Source organism: Corythoichthys intestinalis, chromosome 16 (assembly GCF_030265065.1).
Source record: "Corythoichthys intestinalis isolate RoL2023-P3 chromosome 16, ASM3026506v1, whole genome shotgun sequence".
Taxonomy (NCBI): Eukaryota; Metazoa; Chordata; class Actinopteri; order Syngnathiformes; family Syngnathidae; genus Corythoichthys; species Corythoichthys intestinalis.
In genome coordinates this window covers 51,320,627-51,343,384 of record NC_080410.1, presented here as the reverse complement: position 1 = coordinate 51,343,384, position 22,758 = coordinate 51,320,627, and the positions used below count along the sequence as shown (strand labels likewise).

The 22,758-nt window shown below is 38.2% G+C and overlaps 1 protein-coding gene, 1 long non-coding RNA gene and 2 other non-coding genes across 7 annotated transcripts in view; 1 reads left to right on the top strand and 3 right to left on the bottom strand.

The window, feature by feature from the left end:
- Positions 1 to 5,120: 5,120 nt before the first annotated feature.
- On the bottom strand, positions 5,121 to 7,096 carry LOC130904512 (uncharacterized). 2 transcript variants are annotated; one of them, XR_009060861.1, is made up of 3 exons: positions 6,930 to 7,064; positions 6,353 to 6,428; positions 5,121 to 6,163 (listed from the first exon to the last, which is right to left on the bottom strand). It is a non-coding gene; the product is annotated as an uncharacterized LOC130904512 (long non-coding RNA). The 2 variants fall into 2 exon arrangements; XR_009060860.1 differs by having other exon boundaries at positions 5,131 to 6,163; positions 7,012 to 7,096.
- LOC130905000 (small nucleolar RNA SNORD88) lies at positions 6,232 to 6,321 on the bottom strand. The gene has a single exon (XR_009061003.1). It is a non-coding gene; the product is annotated as a small nucleolar RNA SNORD88 (small nucleolar RNA).
- Positions 6,487 to 6,577, bottom strand: LOC130904999 (small nucleolar RNA SNORD88). The gene has a single exon (XR_009061002.1). It is a non-coding gene; the product is annotated as a small nucleolar RNA SNORD88 (small nucleolar RNA).
- A 7,969-nt stretch (positions 7,097 to 15,065) lies between the features above and the next one.
- Positions 15,066 to 22,758, top strand: part of si:ch211-51c14.1 (protein kinase C and casein kinase substrate in neurons protein 3) — a 32,720-nt gene continuing 25,027 nt past the window's right edge. Inside the window, exons 1-2 of one of the 3 annotated variants that reach the window (XM_057860592.1) lie at positions 15,066 to 15,192; positions 20,562 to 20,629. In XM_057860592.1, the coding sequence (XP_057716575.1) occupies positions 20,570 to 20,629 (60 nt within the window). In that variant the 5' untranslated portion in view covers positions 15,066 to 15,192; positions 20,562 to 20,569. The other 2 variants (XM_057860594.1, XM_057860593.1) reach the window with 2 other exon arrangements.

The window sequence follows — 22,758 nt, the reverse complement described above, 5'->3', positions numbered from 1 at the left end:
AAAATATATATATATATGTATCAATGAAAGAAAAATGTTTTCAAATGCATTTTTTTTTTTGTTTCAAATTTATTTTTGCATTGAATCACTTTATTTCTTTGATTGAAGTGACTTTTTTTTTATTGAAAATATATGTATTTTGATTGAAGCGACTTTTATTTTGATTGAATAATAAAGACAAATCTACCTCCATAATTCTCGTGAAAGCTATGCATTGCGTGCATTTGCACTTGCATTTTTTTCATCAACCGTTTGAGCTCCCTTATACTTTATTTACAGTAAAATATCTAATTTATTCATGTATAAAAGGATGTCATATTCCACATTATTGTAATAATCATCTATAGTGAGAAAATAGGCAAATGTTTTAAAGGTCAGTCTTTCCTTGTGGCCATCTTTTTGTCGTGCGTTGTTTGTGGTGCGTTATGGGTCAGAAAAGCTTCATTTATATTAAAAAAAAAAAAGATACATACATGTGTACACAGTGCAACAGTAATGAAATCTGCATGTTTGGACACCAGATTTTCCTTCAACATTTTTAAGCAAAGAAACCATCGTAGCTCATCATAATCTTCCAAATGATATAGTTTTAAACATTTTTTTATGAAATAGATTGAATATTTATGATGCTGTATTGAGTCAAAAACATAACTTTTCATGAATGCATTACAGCCATAAATTGACGATTCTAAAATCTGTTTCAAAAAGATTTCGGGAACAAGTGGTGGACTCGGCCACATAATAGACATAAACCATCTTTTCAACTAAAACGGAACCATTTCAGGTTTTCATTCCTAAAATCTTTAGACATACAGTGCTGTCCAAAAGTATTGGCACCCCTGCAATTTTGTCAGATAATGTTAAATTAATTGACACAGTGAAAAGTAGTCCATTTATTTTCCCCTCATAATTACTCAAAATGTAGCCATTAGTATCTAAACCCCTGGCAACAAAAGTGAGTACACCCCTTAGAAACTACATCCTTAAATGTCCAAATTGAGTACTGCTTGTCATTTTCCCTCCAAAATGCCATGTGACTAGTTACAGGAGTGCGGCCAGAATCGTTGCAGAGATTGAAGAGGTTGGGGGTCAGCCTGTTAGTGCTCAGACCATACATCAAATTGGTGTGCATGGCTGTCACCCCAGGAGGAAGACAGTACACAAGAAAGCCTGTAAACAGTTTGCTGAAGACATGTCAACAAAGCACATGGATCACTGGAACCATGTCCTACGGTCTGATGAGACGAAGATTAACTCATTCACTCCCAGCCATTTTCTCCGGAGCAAGGCTCTTTGCTCCCGGCTGTTTTACTTGATTTTGCAAGAAGGACCGCAGAAAATTCTGTTCTATTGCTATTAGACATGTGCCGGTTACCGGTTTCATGGTTTACCGTGGTGTGAAAACGTCGCGGTTTCAAAACCACTAAAATTTTCCGTCAGACGGTAGTACGGTATTCGCCATTTTTCATGTGTCAAAAATCCAGCCAGAAGTGGCGTGGCGCGGCAGCGCTCACCCCCTCCCGTTTGTTGCTGCGTGTGAAAGTGATTATCGGCTAAACAGCCAGCGAACCCTAAACAAATACTCCAAACATAAGGCATACTTTTCTTCAATTTATTGAGCTCTCAAATCCTGGTAAGTGAAATATACAGAATGAATACATTTAAAACGTTGTACAATTGTATTTTTCCATGTGTGAGTAGCTAAACAGATTAGCACTATGAGTTCGCCAAAAACAAAACACATATTTTCCTTTGAAATTCGATATACAAACTAACTAAAAGCTTATAAAAGACGAATGTTAGCCTAGGCTTAGCTGGGAGAGCAACTTCGTCGAGTGTTACAGCCGCAGAGTGAGAAAACAAGCATGATTCTCTTGAATGAAGGGCAAAAAAAGGCATAGCATCAAAGATCGTTAATTGAGGAAAGATGATCTTGCCCTAAGCACAAATCCACGTTCGCTGGATTAAGGAGAGGTATCACTCCCAATTATTATTATTATTTATTTATTTTTTTTTTAAGATGAAACCTTTCCACAACAATATTTACATTTTAACTAACTTATACATTTTTAACTAACTTATTAACTTTTGAATTCTTTGTTCTTTCTAACACAAAGGCATGACATCATGTAGACTAGAGTTGACACAGTGGCTGAAAATGGCGAAACTTCACTTGAGCTTTTCAATCCTCAAAAAAAAAAATTATGCAGTATAAATTTTTAAAAATTTTATTCAAAAGAGTTTTTACTTTTTTTATAGAAATTATTTTGTACTTGCTCTAATCTTGAGCAACTTGAGCTGTGGCTGTGGGTATAGTCTACGTCAGGGGTCCCCAACCTATTCCACAAAGGCCCACTGTGGGTGCAGGATTTCATTCCTACCAAACAAGATGACAACACTTTTTCCCCAATCTGGTGTTTTACAAGTGCAATCAGTTGACTGCAGTCAGGTGTGGCTTGTTTTAACAGAAGCCTCATTGGTTCAACTGTCTCTGCTGGATCGGCTGGAACAAAAACTAGGACCCACAGTGGGCCTTGAGGACTGGGTTGGAGACCCCTGGTCTACGTTATATTTTAATTTTATTTAAAATTAGGTTTTTTTTTTATTGATAATTTATATATTTTAACAATACATTCATATTCCAATTTGCAACTATGTTCTAAAAAAAAATCCTGTTCAATGGAAAGAAGTTTTTTTTTTTTTTTTTAACCCATACATCTCAAAATAACACATTTTGGAGCTATAATTGCAATACCGTGATACCGTGAAACCTCGGTATTTTTGCTCACGGTTATCGTACCGTCAAAATATCATACCGGCACATGCCTAATTGCTATATAAACATGGAACCCACCAAAAGAAAGATTAGACTCTCTTCTTTCAGCAGAAAAAAAAGTAAGTTCAAGTAAGTAAGTTCTTTTTCCATTCGTTAGAAATCAGCATGAGAAGTTAGTCTGAGCAATTTTCCAATTTCTGATGAAAAAAACGGAGAAAATGAGCTTTTGTAAACGCATACATTTCAAACATAACTGACTAACACAGCTATTTTTTGCTTTGGTTACATCCCAAACCTCTGTATAATGTTTTCCTTTTACAAAATAACATGAACAACCAGACAAATAGAGCTTTTGATAGCAAAGTAACAATTTATTCACACATACCTACTGAGAGATGACACTTGGTGGCAGCGACAGCGGGTTAAACTTTTCCCTCATTGCCGACTGTCTCGTAAAGATGGATTTTTTTTTTTGGTCTTTATTTTGTGGTGACCACTGCCTCGTTGTCCTGGGGAGCTTGTGTTCCTGGAGGGGAACTGGTTTGGCCGTACGCATTTTCATGCAGGACACTCAAGGGTGCGGGGGATATGAGCGGCAAACCTGCAGCGCGGGCTCTGCTGGGCTAGCAACACGGTCACAACTAAGCTGTACTGGTTGAATCGGGTTGGGGGGTCTTACCAAATGTGCTACTGCCCTCCAGTGGCCAGTTTTATTGCTTTAAAATGGGTTTTGAGCTTTGTGCGTTCTAGGATATATGGGAACCTCTAGATGCCGATTTTGAAAAAAACCACCAAAAGATGTATAAATACGTTTTTGGGACACTGAAGCAATTGAAAATAGAACATATTTATACGTTTTTGGGAGCAAATGTTAATTTTATGGTTCCGATGGTCTTAAGCATGTGTGGCGGCGACCAGGTGAGGAGTACAAAGTCAGTGGCGCCTCCAGAAATTTTTCATAGTGGTGGCCAGATGGGGCCACTTAAAATCTTGGGGTGGCCAAAACTAAAATCCATAATTTCAGGTTTTCATTATATTATTGTAATAGAAAGGTCAGGGCAAAAATATCATACAGACTTAAGGACACGGCTACTGATATACTTTGGTGTATTGTGTAATATTTGATGTTACTAATGATTTAATGTGCATAGTCCATAACTGTCCAGTCAACATTTTGAGTTCCACAACAATTTTTTATTGTGTTATGTATATATTAGGCATTTAACTCGGGCTGTCAAACGATTAAAATTTTTAATCGAGTTAATCACAGCTTAAAAATTAATTAATTGTTATTAATCGCAATTCAAACCATCTCTAAAATATGCCATATTTTTCTCTAAATGATTGTTGGAATGGAAAGATAAGACAAGACGGATATATACATTCAACATACTGTACATAAGTACTGTATTTGTTTATTATAACAATAAATCCACAAGATGGCATTAACATTATTAACATTCTTTCTGTGAAAGGGATCCACGGATAGAAAGACTTGTAATTAAGTGTGTTTGTATATTGTGACTAAATATTGCCATCTAGTGTATTTGTTGAGCTTACAGTAAATGATACTGTAGCGACTTAACTGTTCTGCCCAAATGCATGATGGGAAGTGGTGCAATCATGACTGTGTGTGGTGGCTGCAAATGCTAGATCTTCTCTGCGTTGGGTACACTACTGGGTGTTAAGAAAAAGATCAACTCCTGTCATTCTTCCCCATGTCGCTTCCCACAATATTTGTAGTTGCTGTGGGAGAGATGACAAAGCTTTTGCCAATTAAAAGCAAGGCCCCAATGAATCCTTGTATCTACTCCGCTCTGCCTCTTATCTCTGTACATAAGTAAAACGGCGCCATTTTAGGCTTTTTGCGGCAATGAGTGAAGGAGTCGTACCGCGAATGCGTTAATTTCGATAAATATTTTCAAGTGATTACTTAAAAAAAAAAAAAAAAACTACTGCTCGTTAACGTGATAAATTTGACAGCCCTACATTTAACAAAACAAAATGAATGCATTCATTTGAGATGAAATGCATAACTGATGCTACAACAATCTAACGATACACTGGCAAGTGGGGTGGCCAGTGGGGTGGCCAACCAATTTATAGGGGTGGCCAGGGCCACCCCCTGGTGGCGCCACTGTACAAAGTGTGTCATGCCTAGTCAAGCATGGTGGTGGGAATGACACCCCCCCCGTCCCCACCTCTTCAATCTCTGCAGCAATGCTGACAGCACTCCTGTAACAAGTCACATGACGTTTTGGAGGGAATATTACAAGCAGTACTCAATTTGGACATTTAAGGATGTACGTTTTTTTCAAAGGGGTGTACTCACTTTTGTTGACAGGTGTTTAGATATTAATGCCTATATTTTGAGTTATTTTGAGGGGGAAATAAATTATACAAGTTGCACACAGACTACTTTTCATTGTGTCAAAGTGTCATTTTGTCAGTGTTGTCTCATGAAAAGATCTAAATGCAAGGGGTGTACTCACTTTTGTGATACACTATGTGCATGAAAGGATAATGGGGTACTGTATATGAACAATGAGCCCATTTTTGAACAAGCATACTAAGGATACTACATTCACGTAGCACAATGTCTTAGGCAGGTTTGCTGTTTATCTGCTTCAACATTTTCTCCTGGCAAAGGTTATCTTCAAGGTATATTTATTAGAAAAAGGGTGTGGCTGACATGTATTAAATTGAGCTTGTTAACCAAAAACCGCCAACATCTTTGGTGCTCGTGTCGCGCAACTTTTTTTAAATGTGTATTTTTCATTACACAAAACAATTTAAAATGTACCTCACGTTTCATTGTGTTGAAGACTACACTACTAGTCATGTGAATGTTAATTTGCAGGAAAGCGATCAAGAAACACTGCAGTTATTTGCATTTTATTAACTTGAAATTAGATGGGATTTCATTAATGAAACGAACAGTGTCAACATCAAACGGGTGCATTAAAATCCAGTATTTCATTTATGAATTTTAACAAAACTGAACATTTTCCAGTTGTGTTCAAAAGGTGTTTAACCTTTAATGGAGTCATCATGTCGGACTAAACAAAAAGGACTTACAATATTTTTTTAAACGTATCCAACAAATCTCAAACTTTCAAAAACATTTGTTTTGTGGGAGACTGGTTCAAAGAATTTTGAGCACAACTCAACAACAAATTAGGACTAACATCCCCATTGGATGAAATTGGGGAACAATTGCCACCCAAAGGTGCCCAATCACTTGGCCCGCTTGCATCTGCAATCTTGTCCTCCGCGCAGTTTCCGGACAACTGGGCGCTCTGCGAGGAGTCCCGTCAGACCTGCGTCACGGGACGACAGAGGAGAATGTTCCAGATCATTCTTGGCCTGAACAAGTCACCCGTTATCCTGAAAAGGAAAAAAATTCTTCAGAAATACTATAAACCTCTTCTAAAAACAAACACACAACACAATTTTATCTTCTCAGACTCTGCCATGTCAGGAGCAGAGCTGCACTTTTATCAACAGCAATGTTCAGAGCCCAGTGCAATCCATCACAGAAGTCATTAATACATCACAAATTCTATTTCTATTCACCTCTGTGTTTCGACCACATCTGCAGTGTCTCCCAACTCGGGTGGGTAGGTCCATTCCAGGATAATCCATCGAAAATCTGCAAGGAAATCCAAAATGAATCCGTTTTGATGTCTTAGTTGCAAATTGTCCATTTTAGTCTCCTCAGAAACTTTGGCTTGTCAGGGCCAAAGATGCACAGAATCTCCATGTGGTCTCAGAGCCCAGTGCAAGTCATCACAGGAGCATTTTTACCGATTAGCCTGCTGAGAACCACTACCAAAATATGATTTTGTTGCGTTTGGGTACTGGTTTTGCTAGTAGATGAACCAGCATGTGCTGGATTTCTTGGCAAAATCGAGTTAACTATGGTTAGCAACTTAGCATGCTAGCCACGTGCGACGAGGCACACCAAAACCAGATTCCGTTGAATAAACATGCCTTATTAATATTTCTGCGACTATTAATAAATGACGGGAGGGTTTACTACCGATAGAAATGTGATTAACACTCGTAATAACGTCATTGTTATACAATTCATGTTGCCTAATTATTCAAAAAAATAAATAAGACGCCGTTTAAGCAACTGGTAAAAACGTACGTGCAAAGTCGCAGTTACTTGATATTAAATCGACACATTTATTTCTTTTTCAGATTTATAATTTGATGTCAGGGACCCTCACCTCGTCACGTTCAGCTAAAAGAAATTAGCCGAAATGAACGACGTGCTTCGCCTGCCTCGTTTTTATGCAGTTGCTCACTTCCGCTCACGTCAACATGCTGCACTGCCATCACGTGGAAGGAAGGCGTACAACAACTGCTTAAGAAAATACTGTACTGTGATCCCTTGTTTTTCGCGGTTTACAGGGCCCAGAACCCGCCGTGATCAGTAAAAAACCACGAAGTGGCGACAATTTTTTGGGAGTGTGTGTGTTCAATGTATTTATTCAGATTTAGCATTGGAAAGAGATATATAAAATATTTTTTTCACTTCATCCCACCCGCAAAGTATAATTTTAAAAAATAAATAAATTTATGGACACACATACAGTGGTACCTCTACATACGATCGCTTCGACACACGAACTTTTCGACATCCGACGTAAAATTTGACTCGCCATTTGTTTCTACATCCGACGACATGCTCGAAATACGACGACAATGGCAGCACCGCAGACGAATGCACGGCGGATTTTCTTGTGTGACAAATCAACACTGGTTTCAGAAAAGGTTGGTACAGGTGGTGAAACAAGGAAAAAGTTGACGCTTACCTTCTAAATGAAGATGCAAATGACAGAAAAATATGAGCGTGGGGTGAAATGACTCAACAATACATCTCCACGGTCCTCCTCCGACCATCGTTCGCCAGTCTTTATAAGTTAAGCTGACAGTTCTTATTGTGGTAACATCTCCAGAGAAATCGCCAACTTCGTCACGTTTTTATCATTTATTTCACAACTTATTCAAAACAAAAACACCTTCTGTCTGCCGCAATTGACGGTGTTCTCAAGAAAACATTCAAAGTGAAAGTGAAACTCAAGCTCACCGGTCTGTCTCTGGCACGTCAGCCCCGCGGTGCGTTCAGGGTCAGCAAAAAACGTCCGCCACATTAGAACCCAATTCGTTACATTAATACAGGAATTATTATTATTATTATTATTATTCCGATTTTGATTTATAATTTGTTTTGCTATGTGTAATTGCCATTTGTAATAGTACCAGCAGTATTTTTTAAGGATTTAGTGAAGGTTTTTGGGCTGTGGAACGAATTAATGGAATTATAATGTATTCCTATGGGAAAATCCTGCTCGACATACGACCATTTCGACTTACAAACAAGGTCCTGGAACGGATTAACTTCGTATGTAGAGGTACCACTGTATATATATAGCGGAAAACACAGACAAGACTAAGCAGTTTCTGCTCATGCACTCCTCTTTAAAAGAAACTGCTGTATTTTAAGACAAAACAACTGTTGTGTTTGATAGAACAATATGTCTATATGGCCACAGCTGGATTTTTGGGGGATTTTACGGGTGAAACATGGTCATATAACAAGGGTCGCCATACAGAAATCGCAGACATCAAGGAGTGGTCGAGAATTTCTTTTTCATATATTAACCCTTTAAAAAAAAATTTTTTTTTCCAATTTTTCTTTGTTTGGATCGATTATTCATCATCTAATATATTGGAGAAAATGCGACAGTAACAAAAAAAAATACATTTAAGCGATAGTTATGAGGTAGATATCCGTGAATTTTTTACAGACAACATTTTTTTCATTCATTCATTTTCCATGCCGCTTTTCCTCACAAGGGTCGCGGAGGTGCTGGAGCCTATCCCAGCTAACTCAACATTTTTTTCATTGTGACGTAATTTGTTTAAAATAGTTTAAAATATGCGAGCGAATAATTTTTTAAAGTTTAAAAAAAAAAAAAAAACACCATCAACAACAAAAAACGAAATATTAGACATCAATTAATGATTCCAAACTAAAATTGACAGACATTTTGAATAATACTTATGATTAATTACCTTCGTTTTATGGTTGGATTGAAACAAAAGCGGTTGCGTGACGTCTGTAAACAGGTTTTCCAGGGTAAAATGGACTAATTAAAAATGGTTCGGGGGCTTCATGCGCCATGAATTTGCTATGGCAGCATATAGACATATTGCTCTGTCAAACACAACAGTTCTTTTGGCTTAAAATAGAGCAGTTTCTTTTAAAGAGGAGTGCAAGAGCAGAAACTGCTTTTTCAGTCTTGTCAGTGTTTTCCGCCATTTGTTTTGATTTTCACTTTTATTATTATTATTAATAAATTATTAAAATGATTAATTTTAGTCCTCCATAACAGACGTCCAATCCATTTGAACCAGGAGGCCTTCGTAGTTGAAACGGATTGACGTCAATAGCTGTTTTCAATTTCCCTCTTTTACTAACTACCACAATGCGCACAACTTAAGGTAATGGTAGCTCCCATTGAACAGGGACATCAGCCCATTTTCAAAGGCTGCTACTGTTTTAACTGCAGGACGTCCCGTCTGGTTTTTGGAGGGATGACTAACGGCCGGATTGGCGTCTGCTGACTGCCGCGACAGCTGCAAAACAAAGCGGCCTACCGCCAGGCAAGTTGTAACTCGCTCAGGCCGCACGAGAGACGGCAACATAACATGAGGTAACGCAACGTGCACGCTTAAGAGATGGAAGTTTCAGGAATTTTTAGTCATTGTTGTACTTCCTGGAAATAAAACACGGCGAAATTATGCTCAGTTGGCAGATTAGAAATGAACAAAGAAAGAAAAACAAATAGGACTACGACAAGTCATATTAAAGATTACGAGATAGTCATACATTGTAATACGGGGTGACCCGAAAAACAAAACAGTCTTAAACTTTGGATAGGTGTCATTTCTAGATTTTTTAAAAAAATTTTTGGGTGGGTGGGTGTAAAGAGAGCAGCTATAACTAGTTTATTTTTAATATGATGTAATATTAAAACAATAAAGCCATACACTGTAATACTACGAAAAAACAAGTCGTCGTATTACAACAAAAAAGTTGTAATATAGTGAGAAAAAAAACATGGAAAATGAATGAATGAATGAACGAACGAACGAACGAACGAACGAACGAACGAACGAACGAACGAACGAACGAACGAACGAACGAACGAACGAACGAACGAACGAACGAACGAACGAACGAACGAACGAACGAACGAACGAACGAACGAACGAACGAACGAACGAACGAACGAACGAATGAACGAATGAATGAAAAAGTAATATTACGAGTAAAAAAAGTCATGTCATTATGAGATGAAAGCGTAATATTACAGGAAAAAAGTCGGTTAAAATGGATTGCTGTTGATTGTCTTTTCAAAATGAAGTTCCCTCTCTTACGAACTACCACAAAACATTTCCAAATTTACACAATAAAAGCGCCTTATAATGCAGTGCGCCTTAAACATGAAAACGGTTTTAAAAATAGGCCATTCATTGAAGGTGCGCCTTATACTCAGATGTGCCTTATATATGGATCAATATTAGTTAATCATGGAATGACATTACATTTAGCTCAGCTCCACCTTTTGGATGCATATGGCAATGCCAACCACTATTACTACTACTACTACTACTACTACTGCGCCTTATAATGCAATGCGCCCTATACATAACAACTGTTTTAAAATAGGCTATTCATTGAAGGTGCGCCTTATATATATATATGGATCAATATTAGTTCATCATGGCATGACATTCCGTTTCGCTGAGTTCCATCTTGTGGATGCATAGCGCAACGGCAACCACTACTACTACTGCGCCTTATAATGCAGTGCACCCTAAAATTGAAAACGGTTTCAAAATAGGCCATTCATTGACAGAAATTGTTCATAGGGATGGCCAGATGGGGCCACTTGAAATCTTGGGGTGGCACACCAAAACTAAAAGCCATAATTTCAGGTTTTCATTATATTATTGCAATAAAAAGGTCAGGGGAAAACTATCAGAAAAGACTTAAGGACACGGCTACTGATATACTTTAGTGTATTGTATAATATTTGATGTTACTAATGATGATAAGCGGGCCAACAAATTTATAGGGGTGGCCATGGCCACCCCTGGCCACCCCCCTGGAATCCCCCCAATGAATCATTGAAGGTGCGCCTTATACTCCGATGTGCCTTATATATGGATCAATATTAGTTAATGGTGGCATGACATTACATTTAGGTCAGCTCCAGCTTGTGGATGCATAACGCAATGCCAACCACTATTACTACTACTACTACTGCGCCTTATAATGCAATGCGCCCTATACATGAAAACTGTTTTAAAATAGGCTATTCGTTGAAGGTGCGCCTTATACTCCAATGTGACTTCTATATGGATCAATATTAGTTCATCAGGGCATGACATTCCGTTTCGCCGAGTTCCATTTTGTGGATGCATAACACAATGCCACCATGACTACTACTAGTACTACTACTACTGCGCCTTATAATGCAGTGCGCCTTAAACATGAAAACGGTTTTAAAATAGGTCATTCATTGAAGGTGTGCCTAGTGATGCGATGTACCTTATATATGCATCAAAATTAGTTAATCATGGCATGACATTCCGTTTAGCTCAGCTCCATCTTGTAGATGCTTAACGCAATGCCAACCACTACTACTACTATTTATTACTACCACTACTACTATTACTACTACTACTACTACTACTGCGCCTTATAATGCAGTGCAGCCTATACATGAAAACTGTTTTGAAATAGGCTATTCATTGAAGGTGCGCCTTATACTGCCATGCGCCTTATATATGGATCAATATTGGTTAATCATGGCATGATATTCCGTTTAGCTCAGTTCCATCTTGTGGATGAATAACACAACACCAACCACTACTACTACTACTACGGCACCTTATAATGCAGTGCACCCTGTACATGAAAAACGATTTTAAAATAGGCTATTCATTGAAGGTGCGCCTTACAGTGCGGAAAATACGGTAAATGTTTGTTTCCTCTGCAGTGAATCCAATAGAGAATGACACACGATGTGACTACTCTGTTGTATGATGCCGCCTCAAGTTTAACCCTTTAAGGTCTGGGCCTATTTTGTCTGATTTTGCATGCCTTTGAAGTTGCCTTTATATTTCAAAGAAAGAATTGTTTACGATGGTCTGGTTTGGTCCCTTTTTTTGTGACACCTTGAACTTCATGTCCAAACTGTTGTTTCCTTCACTGACCAATTATAAATCATCATTTTGGGCCCAAAAAGACCAAAAATTCCAAAATTGTTTTGTCAAAATTTTTAATATTGATGTCCAATTGACAACCAAACATGCGTAATGAACCGTTTTGAAACTTTGTAATATTTATTCAACATGTTAGGATGAACATTCAACCAAAAAAAATTAGAATAAATAGTCTTATATTTGACAATTCAACATAAACAGGGTTTTGGGCTGACAACCACAATTAAGATCATTGCTAGGCTAATCGCCGACAACATACACGTATGTATGTAGTGAGAGTGCTATCGCTAAACCATATAAACATTAAAAGCCCTAACTCCATTGACAAACGACATGAAATACATTAGACTTGACAGTGGATGTTAGCAATAACAAAAGATTTTGAATTGAAAATTTCGTAACTCACCTTTCCAAGCACAAGATAGATTCCTGCCGAATTTTCGTGGACGAGGACCTGTTTCACCCAACCAGCAACGAAGTATTTATAAGCCTCCAAGCTCTTAAAGTTTTTCAAACTTTCGTGAGAATAGGCTGATTTTGTGTGGACAAGATAGTTGTACAGTTCAGGGTAGCTAGCAGATGTCAGGCAAATACGGCGGAGACAGCGGGTCGAAAAACATCGATTTAGGCATCAAATATGGATCTGGCGAATGGATAAACTGAAGCTTTTCCACATAACGCCTTTTATGCAACGCATCAAGTGAGTTTACGGCATCCGAAAGCACCGGGTCTTCCATGAAATGCATTATAAATTGCTCGATCAATTGAGACCATTGATAATACAGACACAAAATGACGGACAAGTGGGCGGAACCATACAGCGAGCATGTGATTTTGTGACGTCGGTGGGTAGGGTCTATAGCCATAGGCGTTTTTTGCCTTTATACATGCTCTAGTCAAAACAGGTTATATACAGCAGACCAAACAGTGAAGAACAGTGAAAAAATATATACCATCTAACACAAAAAGTGTTTAGAGGCCATCTCTTTATGAGTTTAGGTATTGCGGCCCATCACCTGATGAAAACTATGTACACACAAGCAGGTTCGTCCTGGAATTAGACACAGGGCTACATCAGACAGCCCACACTTCCATGGGGTGTCGGTCCTCTTTCCACCCTTCCATTTTCATTTCACTTTACTTTCATTGTCACTATAAATGTACATGAAGAAAAAGTCAGTATTTATGAAAATAATAAATTATAAAATAAAAATATATACAGCAATAAATAATAATGGAAATCTATATGTATGACAATAGAAAGAATACCATAGCTGAATATGTGCTACATCCCTAATCTTCATATAGAAAGAAGAACACCACAAATTATAAATTCCTGCCTGGGATACACACAGTGCACGTACGACTTTGATCTGATATGCACATTTTATTATTGTATACACAAACACACACTTATATTGCATCAAAATTAACTTTGTCTTGCAATATCAAAAGAAACTTTCAAAAGAAACTTTTTCCAGCATTAAAAAAAAAAAATGAGTTGGCTTACCTCTGCTCGTCGATGGCGTCACCCACGTGTTCAAATCCGTCACTCTCTTCACTCAAGGACTCTTCCGAAGAAGACGATGATGACGAATTTGGACCATCCTCTTCCTCAAGTTGATCAGAAGCACAATTGCTTGCGCTAAATTTAGTTTTCCGTTCATTGTCAAAGTCACACAAAGTCGCTGCTCGATCCAGCAGTATCCAACTGGCCGTCGCTCGCCACCTCGCTGCTTCAGAACACTCCTTCCTCTCGTTCGGTTGAACCTCGCACCGCAGTTATATTTATTAAAAAAAAAAACACATTTTGTGCTTCCACTGTGACTTCGAAAGGGTTCGTTTGATTTGTGTTTTTTTCATGGAGCTTCCGTTTTGAAAAAGGACTAGAAATGATTGAAATATGGACATAAACAAATGACCCATGCAGCGTTTTAATGTTTTTTGAGAGGACAATAAAACTATAAAACTTAAATGACAATATCTCACGTTTTAGTTGGTCGATTGACTTCAAATAATAACGAGAGTAAACCGCAACTTCCGCACTTTAAAAGGAGACCAACCAACGGCATGTGGGTGGCGTATTTAAAACGTGAGGGCGCTTCAAAGACGACGTGCGCTGAGGCGCGTCCTTCGACTCTCAAGGGTTAACTTAATTACAATATTAATGAATTACAATAATGTTTGTGTCATGTGTTTCCTCCTACAGAAACCATATTAAAACTAAAAATAGATTTCCCTCCCCCATCTTTTTTCATATTCAAACATTTTTTAAAAGCTCCAGGGAGTCACTCGGGCAGCGCGAAAGAGCCGCATGCAGCTCTAGAGCCGCATGTTGCTGACCCCCAATCTAGTGGATGCATAACGCAACCCCAGCCACTACTACTACTACTACTACTACTGCTACTGCTACTGCCCCTTAATAATGTGGTGCACCCTTTATAGTATGTGAAAACAATTTTTTAAAAGGGGCCATTCATTGAAGGTGCGCCTTATAGTGTGGAAAATAGGATACTTTGTGACCTGGGCTGGCAGCGAATAAGTTAATGCTAACTTTTGAATCGATGCCCACTGTAGTGAGCGCTGTCCCCGAAACGGTTAAAGCCATCATGAATCCTTTTGGTCCTGTAAAAGTCTGTTGTAAATTTCTTAACTGTCAAAAAGCGCCATTACTTGTTCAGGAGGGGGTCTCACGTATAAACACATATGCCGGATGTGTCTTCCAGCTGTGCTTGCAGGGGAATGCTGAGCAGGGGAAAAGAAAAGAAAAGAATTTTCAGTGAATTGGAGCTCCTTTTGCATTGCAATAAAATGAGACACACAGCATAACTACAGATTGTGCTTAAATTAAGTTGAAGAAAGTGAGAGTACACAAGCTGGATACAAAGAACAAGAGAGTCCCGCAGCTGTTTCGGGGAGGTAAAGGGGGGAACGAGGGAGCAAAAGAAGGGAGGGAAGGAAAAGAGGGGAGGGCGGGTGAGGAAGTTTCTGGAGGGAGGAGGAAGAAGAGGCCAACTCATCTAACACAAGCGCTTCGGGAGCGGCACCGTGTACTTGGAAAAGTCAAAAAGGATTGCATGGAAAGTCCTTAAACTGACACAAAGAATGTAAGTTTCTTCATGTTTTTTCAATGCATGCGTTATGTCTGACACATGAAAACGGGGTCAAGGGGGGGGTTGGGGGTGGCAACGTGACGCGGGCGCCCGTTTGCCTGAGGGATTTTCGCTCGCTCAGTTGCTGGGAAGCGCCACATGAACTTTTTTTTTATTGCTCTCAAGGTTGTAAATTCAAAGAGAATTCCCAGCTACTTTTGTCTTCTTAAAGCAGCAACAAATAGCCAAGATAAGTTCAAGTTTGATCCTCTGAGGCCTCTTTAAGGGAAAAACACAGCTGATTACCGCAGCTTTGGTATGCGTGTCAAGGCCCAGTCCGTGACAAGATCATGTCAAAATCAGATATTTTCCAAGGACAAGACTTGGATATGACTATGAAGCCGGTAAAGACAGGAGTGTCAAACTCATTTTGGTTGTAGGCCGGACTAGTTTATTTTGGCTCAAATCAGTGAACTTATTGACTGACATTGACGGTGCTAGACGTCATAAGCGGATTTTAAGTGGGGGCCAGAAGGGGCAAGGCCCCCCCGGTAGCCGAAAAGTGTAATTGCATGTAACTGCCTTTCCTATATATATATATAAAAGTTGTAAAGCAATAAAACTGTATCAAAAATGAATGAAATGAACAAAAAAAATATTTTTATAATCGGTCAAAATTATTTTTCGAACAGTTCATGTGACTAGCAACTTAGACAGTCATTTGCTTTGCATATAATTTTTAATTTAAAAAAAAAATAGAGGAGGGCAATTTTATTTTTCAAATGATTTTTTTCTTTGATTGAAAATATGTATTTTTTCTTATTGAAGCAACATTTTTTGGGATTAAATGATTTAGAAACAAATGCCCCCCATAATGTGGCCCAAACACAAAAAGGATTGCTTCAATCAAAGAAAACTTTTTCGATAAAAACTGAAGTGTTCAAATGCTATTTTTTCAATCTCAAATATTTTTCACTTTCAAAAACATTTTCCATGAATGCAATTTTTCTTTTTTTGATTGAAGTGATTTTTCTTTTTGAAAAAAAAATTTTTTTTGAAGCAACTTAATCTTTGATTGAATAATAAAGACACAAATGTCCTAGCCAAAATGTGGCCCAAACACAAATCAACATGACTTCAATCAAAAAAGTTGCTTCAATAAAAAAAAAAAAAAAAAGCTTGAATCAATCAAAGAAAATAGCTTTCACATGCATTTTTCTGAGTGTTTTTGAGTTTCAAATTTATTTTTGCATTCACACACATTTTTTTTATTGAAGCGACTTTTTTATGGGTTGAAGCAACTTTTTTTTGGATTGAATTATAAAGACACAAATCTACCTCCATATGGCTCCGCCCATGGGATACAATTTTTGACTGGGGGTAACTACATTAGCACGACACTGGCGGGCGTACCATATTTAATGGATGACGATCTTGGCGAAAAGTAGCAGTGTAATTTAAAATTCCCCTCAAGAATGACAGGAAACAAAAAACGCTCATTGTCAACTTATCATTATAAATATTCTTGTAAATTAATTTTATTGCTGACACTGCGTTTCAGGGTCCGTTCCCCCGCTCCAAAAGTCAAACTCCGCCTATGGCCGGACTACTTTATTTTGGCCCAAATCAGGGAACTTATTGACTGCCATTGACGGTGCTAGACGTCCAATCCATTTGGACTGAGAGGGGGCTAATGATTGCGAGCAAGTACTCAAACGAACTCAAATCTACAGTTTTACGGTGCCAATGTCAAAATAAAAGCATGTGATTTTGTATGTACAGTATGAAAGAGCTACAATGTGCCCGTCAGAAAGAACAACCCCGCCAGGGGGCCGGGACAAAAAATACTCAAGTACAAGTCAAAAAGTATTTTGCGGGGAAAAAAACTCAATAAGTAACATTGTGGTTAACTGCTTATGATGTTTGATTTTTATTTTATTTTTTAATAACAATGGTATTATTTTCTCAGCACAAAATTATCTATGTGAACTGTTATTGATTATTGAATTGTTATTGATTGGTTGTTACAGATTTCAAAATATATCTATTTCTACATTTTATAGCCGATTAACATATTTACAACATGAAAAATTTCTGGGAATCCAGCCACACAAATGTTGCATACAGTTTTTGCTAAAAAAAATTTGATGAATTGAAAAATATGACTTTACTGTTCTACAAAAATTGATGAAAACCTCCCCATTTACAGTGGTATGAAAAAGTATCTCAACCTTTTGGAATTTCTCACTTTTCTGCATAAAATCACCATCAAATGTGATCTGAGCTTTGTCAAAATCACACAAATGTAAAAACAGTGTCTGCTTGAACTAAAACCACCCAAGCATTTATAGGTTTTCATATTTTAATGAGGATAGCATGCAAGCAATGACCGGAGGGGGGGGGGGGGTTTAGTAAGTGAACACTCTGCCTAAAGAGCCTTAAAGAGCAGTTGAAACCAAATCTTACCAAACAATTTCAGTCAGGTGTGTGTGCCCAATCATTAATGAGTGGTTTAAAACTGCCCTGCCCACTATAAAACACACACCTGGTAAAAATTGTCTTGATGAGAAGCGTTGTCGGATGTGCATCATGGCTCGGTCAAACGAGCTGTCTGAAGGATTGTTAATTTGTATAAAGCTGGGAAAGGATACAAAACCATTTTTAAAAGTCTGGATGTTGACAGTCAAAGAAGTTGTCCACAAATGGAGAGAGTTTGGCACTGTTGCTTCTCTCCCAAGGAGTGACTGTCCACCAAAGATAAGTTCAGCCCAGAATACTCAGAGAGGTATAAAAGAACCTTAGAGTGTCTTCTAAAGACTTACAGAAATCACTGGCACAGTCCAATATCTCTGTGCACAAATCTACTATATATAAAACTATGGCCAAAAATGGTGTTCATGGGAGGTCTCCACGGAGGAAGCCACTGCTGTCTAAAAAAAAAACATTTTTGCTCGTTTAATGTTTGCAAAAAGCTACTTGGACACTCCACCGAAGTTTTGGTAAAATATTTTGTGGAGTGATGAAACCCAAGTTCAATTGTTTGAGAGGAACACACAACGTCATGTGCCGAGGAAAAATGGAACAGCTCACCAACATGAATACTTCATCCCTATTGTGAAGCATGGTGGCGGGAGCATCATGATTTGGGGCTGTTTGTTGCCTCAGGGCCTGGACAACTTGCAGTCATTAATGGAAGAATGAATTCAAACGTTTATCAGGATGTTTTGCAGGAAAACCCGAGGCCGTCTGTCAGACGGTTGAAGCTAAAAAGAGGATGGAACAACAAAAAGAGCTGCAACAACACAATGTTCCAAAACACAGAAGTAAATCAACTTCAGCATGGTTTCAGAAGAACTAAATACAGGTTCTGGAGTGGCCGAGTACAAGTACAGACTTGAACCCCATTGAGATGCTGTGGCATGACCTGAAGACAGCGATTCATGCCAGACATCTGACTGAACTACAGCAGTTTTGTAGAGAAGAATTGGCCAAGATTAGTCCTGATCGATGTGCCGGACTGATCTGCAACCATAGGAAGTGTCTGGTTGAAGTTATTGCTGCCAAAGGGGGGGCTATAAAATATTAAATGTGATGGTTCACTTACTTATTCTTCCCCCTTCTGTCATTGTTTGCATACTATCCTCATTAAAATATGAAAACCTAGAGGCGTTTGGATGGTTTTAGTTAAAGCAGACAGCAGTTTTTTCATCTGTGTGATTTTGACAAAGATCAGATCACATTTGATGGTGATTTTATGCAGAAATGTGAGAAATTCCAAAAGGTTCAGATACTTTTACATACCACTGTATAATCTATTACATAACCAAATTGAGCCAAAGAAACACAAGAAAAATTCGGCCGGATAAAAAAAATCTACAGAAATAAAGCATGATTCGTCCAAACAGCATGAGTACCCATGGGTAGCCAAATTAAAAGTAGCATTACTTCCAAATAATATTACCCAAGTACAAGTGGAAGTAGTCATCCAAAAAATGTACTCTGGTAAAAAAAAACAAAAAGTACTCCATGGAAAAAAACTACTCAAGTACTGAGTAACTCCTTAGAATGTCTGATTTATTTTTAAAACAATAGCACATATTTTTCCTCAGCACGTCATCTATTTGAACTGTTGTTATACTATAACCTATCAGATTACCTACCTAAACCAAAAATATAATAGAATTATCGAATTCTGACTGAAAAAATAGAAATGAAATCACTCGTCCCTGAAGCATGACTGCCCTCTAGTGGATACACATATTTTCTGCCATGAAACTATAACGATCGTATCTCTGGTTTACCGTGGCCTATCGGTGCCAAATAAAAACTAGGAGAGAGTTTGGACGCAGCACTTTTGATTATTTTTGACCGAAGCACTCCATCTGAAATTCTTTCTGTTTTACGGCGCTTTAAAGACGGTGAAATGTTAGAACATTGTGTGCGGTCATGTCACTGTATTGTTACGTCTGATTGGTACGATGGTGTCATGTGATTATTGTTGCGACGTCTGATTGGTGGAACCGGGCGGGTGAGTCAAATATGCTAGCAAAAAAAAAAAAGTCAGGGAAAAAAGTAGCGAAAGCAAAAGTATTTCTTTGTCATAAATCTACCTAAGTAAAACGTATGGCGAGGTAAAACCACTCTTAAAAGTAAATTTTTCTCGAAGTAACTCAAGTAAATGTAACAAGATACTTCCCACATTGTTTATTTGAAAACAATTCAACACAAGGTAATTCAAATTGCATTACACCACACGGAATCCAAAAAACACATATAAAACGATGGAAGGAATAAAAAAGCCAGTCCTATAAATATGAAGTATATGGGCAGTTATGACTATACTTTGGTAAACAACAGTGTATTAGCCCTTATTTAAAGGAACTAACACTTTGAGCACAATTTTGATAGTAAAGGACAACATTTCGCATTGTTAACTCATTTGCTTCTCTAGAAAAAGCTAGCAAATGACAGAATATTCTTTCGCTGCCAAATGAATTGGACGTCCACAGTTGATAAACTCATTTCAAGAGAGAGTTCCTTAAAATATACTATTTAATTTTAGCTTTTGTTTTAAAACAGCAGTGTCATGTCCCACAACCATCGCAATACAGGAAGCAGAGGTCAGGGTCCAAACGTACAGCCGTTCATTAGCTCCTCCAGAGTTATATCACTCTCACCAGACGGAGAGCATGTGACGGCTGGATGTACAATGGCGGCAGGCGGGAAAAGGGCCTGCCGCGTTAGTGTTGGCAAGTGTGGGAATTGCGTTGAATCTGGACAGGAAGTTCCCACAGGCTCTATTTTTAGGCCGCGTTCCGTTGAAAATTCACATCCATAATTTCATGTGACTGATTTCAATCACTAACGAACGTGTTCTCTCGCAGCCGCCGAAATGTCGACGCCGCCAGCCGACGACAACCGTGAGGATGCTAACAACCGCAGCTTTTGGATGGTAAGAAGATGTGTTTAGTTAGCGCTGCACCGATACCATTTTTTTGGCTTCGGATTCCGATCGGCTGACGCCTAATCAGATTGTTTTACTGTCGTTACAACAAGTGCAACGAAATTAATACCAGGTTCAGCCCAACCGATAGTGTACCGATGCAACCAGTGGCGGAACAAATGTGAATAGGGCCCAGGTGCAATGAGAATAAACGAGAACCCCCATGAGAACCCCGGTGTTTTTTGCATTGAAATAAGACTGAAAAAGTGGGGGTCGTCTTATATTCGCGGTCTAGACATTATACCCATTCATGACACTAGATGGCGCCAGATATCATTGAAGCGAATGCTGAACTTGAGGAGTAATGTTCTGTCATGTCAGATCTTAGCTACTCTCAAGTTTAACCAGTTTGCATTATTTTATTGCAGTGTTTTTCCTTATTCAGATTTGTTTCAAGACTACAGTTACAGTTAGACCTCACTTTGATGGTTAATGCAGTTATTGCAATTTTATTGTTTTATCACAATAGATTGGTTTCAAAAACCAGAAGCCATTCATTTACGAATGAGATTGCACTTTAGTTTACATATTTAAATGTTCAGATATTAAGATTTGAATGAGGCAAAATAACATGCTTTTCCTCTCAAATATATTGTTATAATCATTTGTTTCAGATGTACTGTAATTATTTTCTACATAAAAATTAATTTGGTGTTCAAAAAGCCTTTTTTCAAACTTGAGTCTTGAAAAAGAGGAGGTCGTCTTATAATCAGGGCTGTCTTATATTCAGGCCAATACGGTATTTGTGGGCCCCTCCACACTTTCATGAGCCCCTCAAAACAATCGTCCGGTGTGTTAAAGTGGATTTTGTATTTTCGGGGGCCCCTGCAGACAACCAGCCAAGCGGGGAGTGGGGGGTTAGGGGGGCCGGATGGAGATATTTAAACACTTAAAACTAGTGTTGTTCCGATCATGTTTTTTTTTGCTCCCGAAATGATCCCGATCGTTTCAGTTTGAGTATCTGCCGATCCCGATATTTCCAGATCCGATTGCTTTTTTTTTTGCTCCCGATTCAATTCCAATCATTCCCGATAATTTTTCCCGATCATATACATTTTAGCAATGCATTAAGAAAAAAAATGAATAAAACTCGGACGAATATATACATTCAACATACAGTACATAAGTACTGTATTTGTTTATTATGACAATAAATCCTCAAGATGGCATTTACATTATCAACATTCTTTCTGTGAGAGGGATCCACGGATAGAAAGACTTGTAACTTTGTATATTGTGACCAAATATTGCCATCTAGTGTTTTTGTTGAGCTTTCAGTAAATGATACTGCAGCCATGCCCCAATGCATGATGGAAAGTGGAACCATGACTGTGCGTTTTGCTACCAATTGACATATCTTCTCTGCGTTGGGAAAATAACATAAGGTGTTAAGAAAAAGATCAATTGCTACCTTGCTTCCCCACATTGCTTCCCATGATATTTCTAATCGTAGGGAGAGGGATTGTAAGGCTTTAGCCAATTAAAAAAAGGCTCCAAAGGCTGCCAAAATTCACTCTACTCATTTTACGCTGCCTTTTATCTCTCTATATAGGTAAAACGGCGCCATTACAGATTGAGCACGACAATGCGTGAGTGGGTCGTGCAACACATGCATTAATTGCGTTAAATATTTTAACGTGATACATTTTTTAAAAAATTAATTACCGCCGTTATCGGGATAAATTTGATAACCCTACCTTAAGCCTAAACTAAAGACTCTGGATGAGTGTAACATATTATGTCTGTAACGTTAAATACAATTAGAAAATGATTTAATTAAAAAATATATTTATATTAAAAAAAGGCATGTCCAATATTTTTTTGCCGATTCCGATACTTTGAAAATGACGTGATCGTACCCGATCGATCGGGACATCTCTACTTAAAACATAATTCCAGCTCTACACATTATCTTACCGTTCTGTTTGAGCCCGTCCCTTCGCCCAACAACGCCCACTTTACGACCACAAACCTTTAGAGGCCCGTGTGCGGGCGCACCCCCCTGCGACCCCCTTAGTTCCGCCCCTGGATACGTTTTTTTTGTTTTATTTTTTTTATTTGAAAAACTATTATTTTAA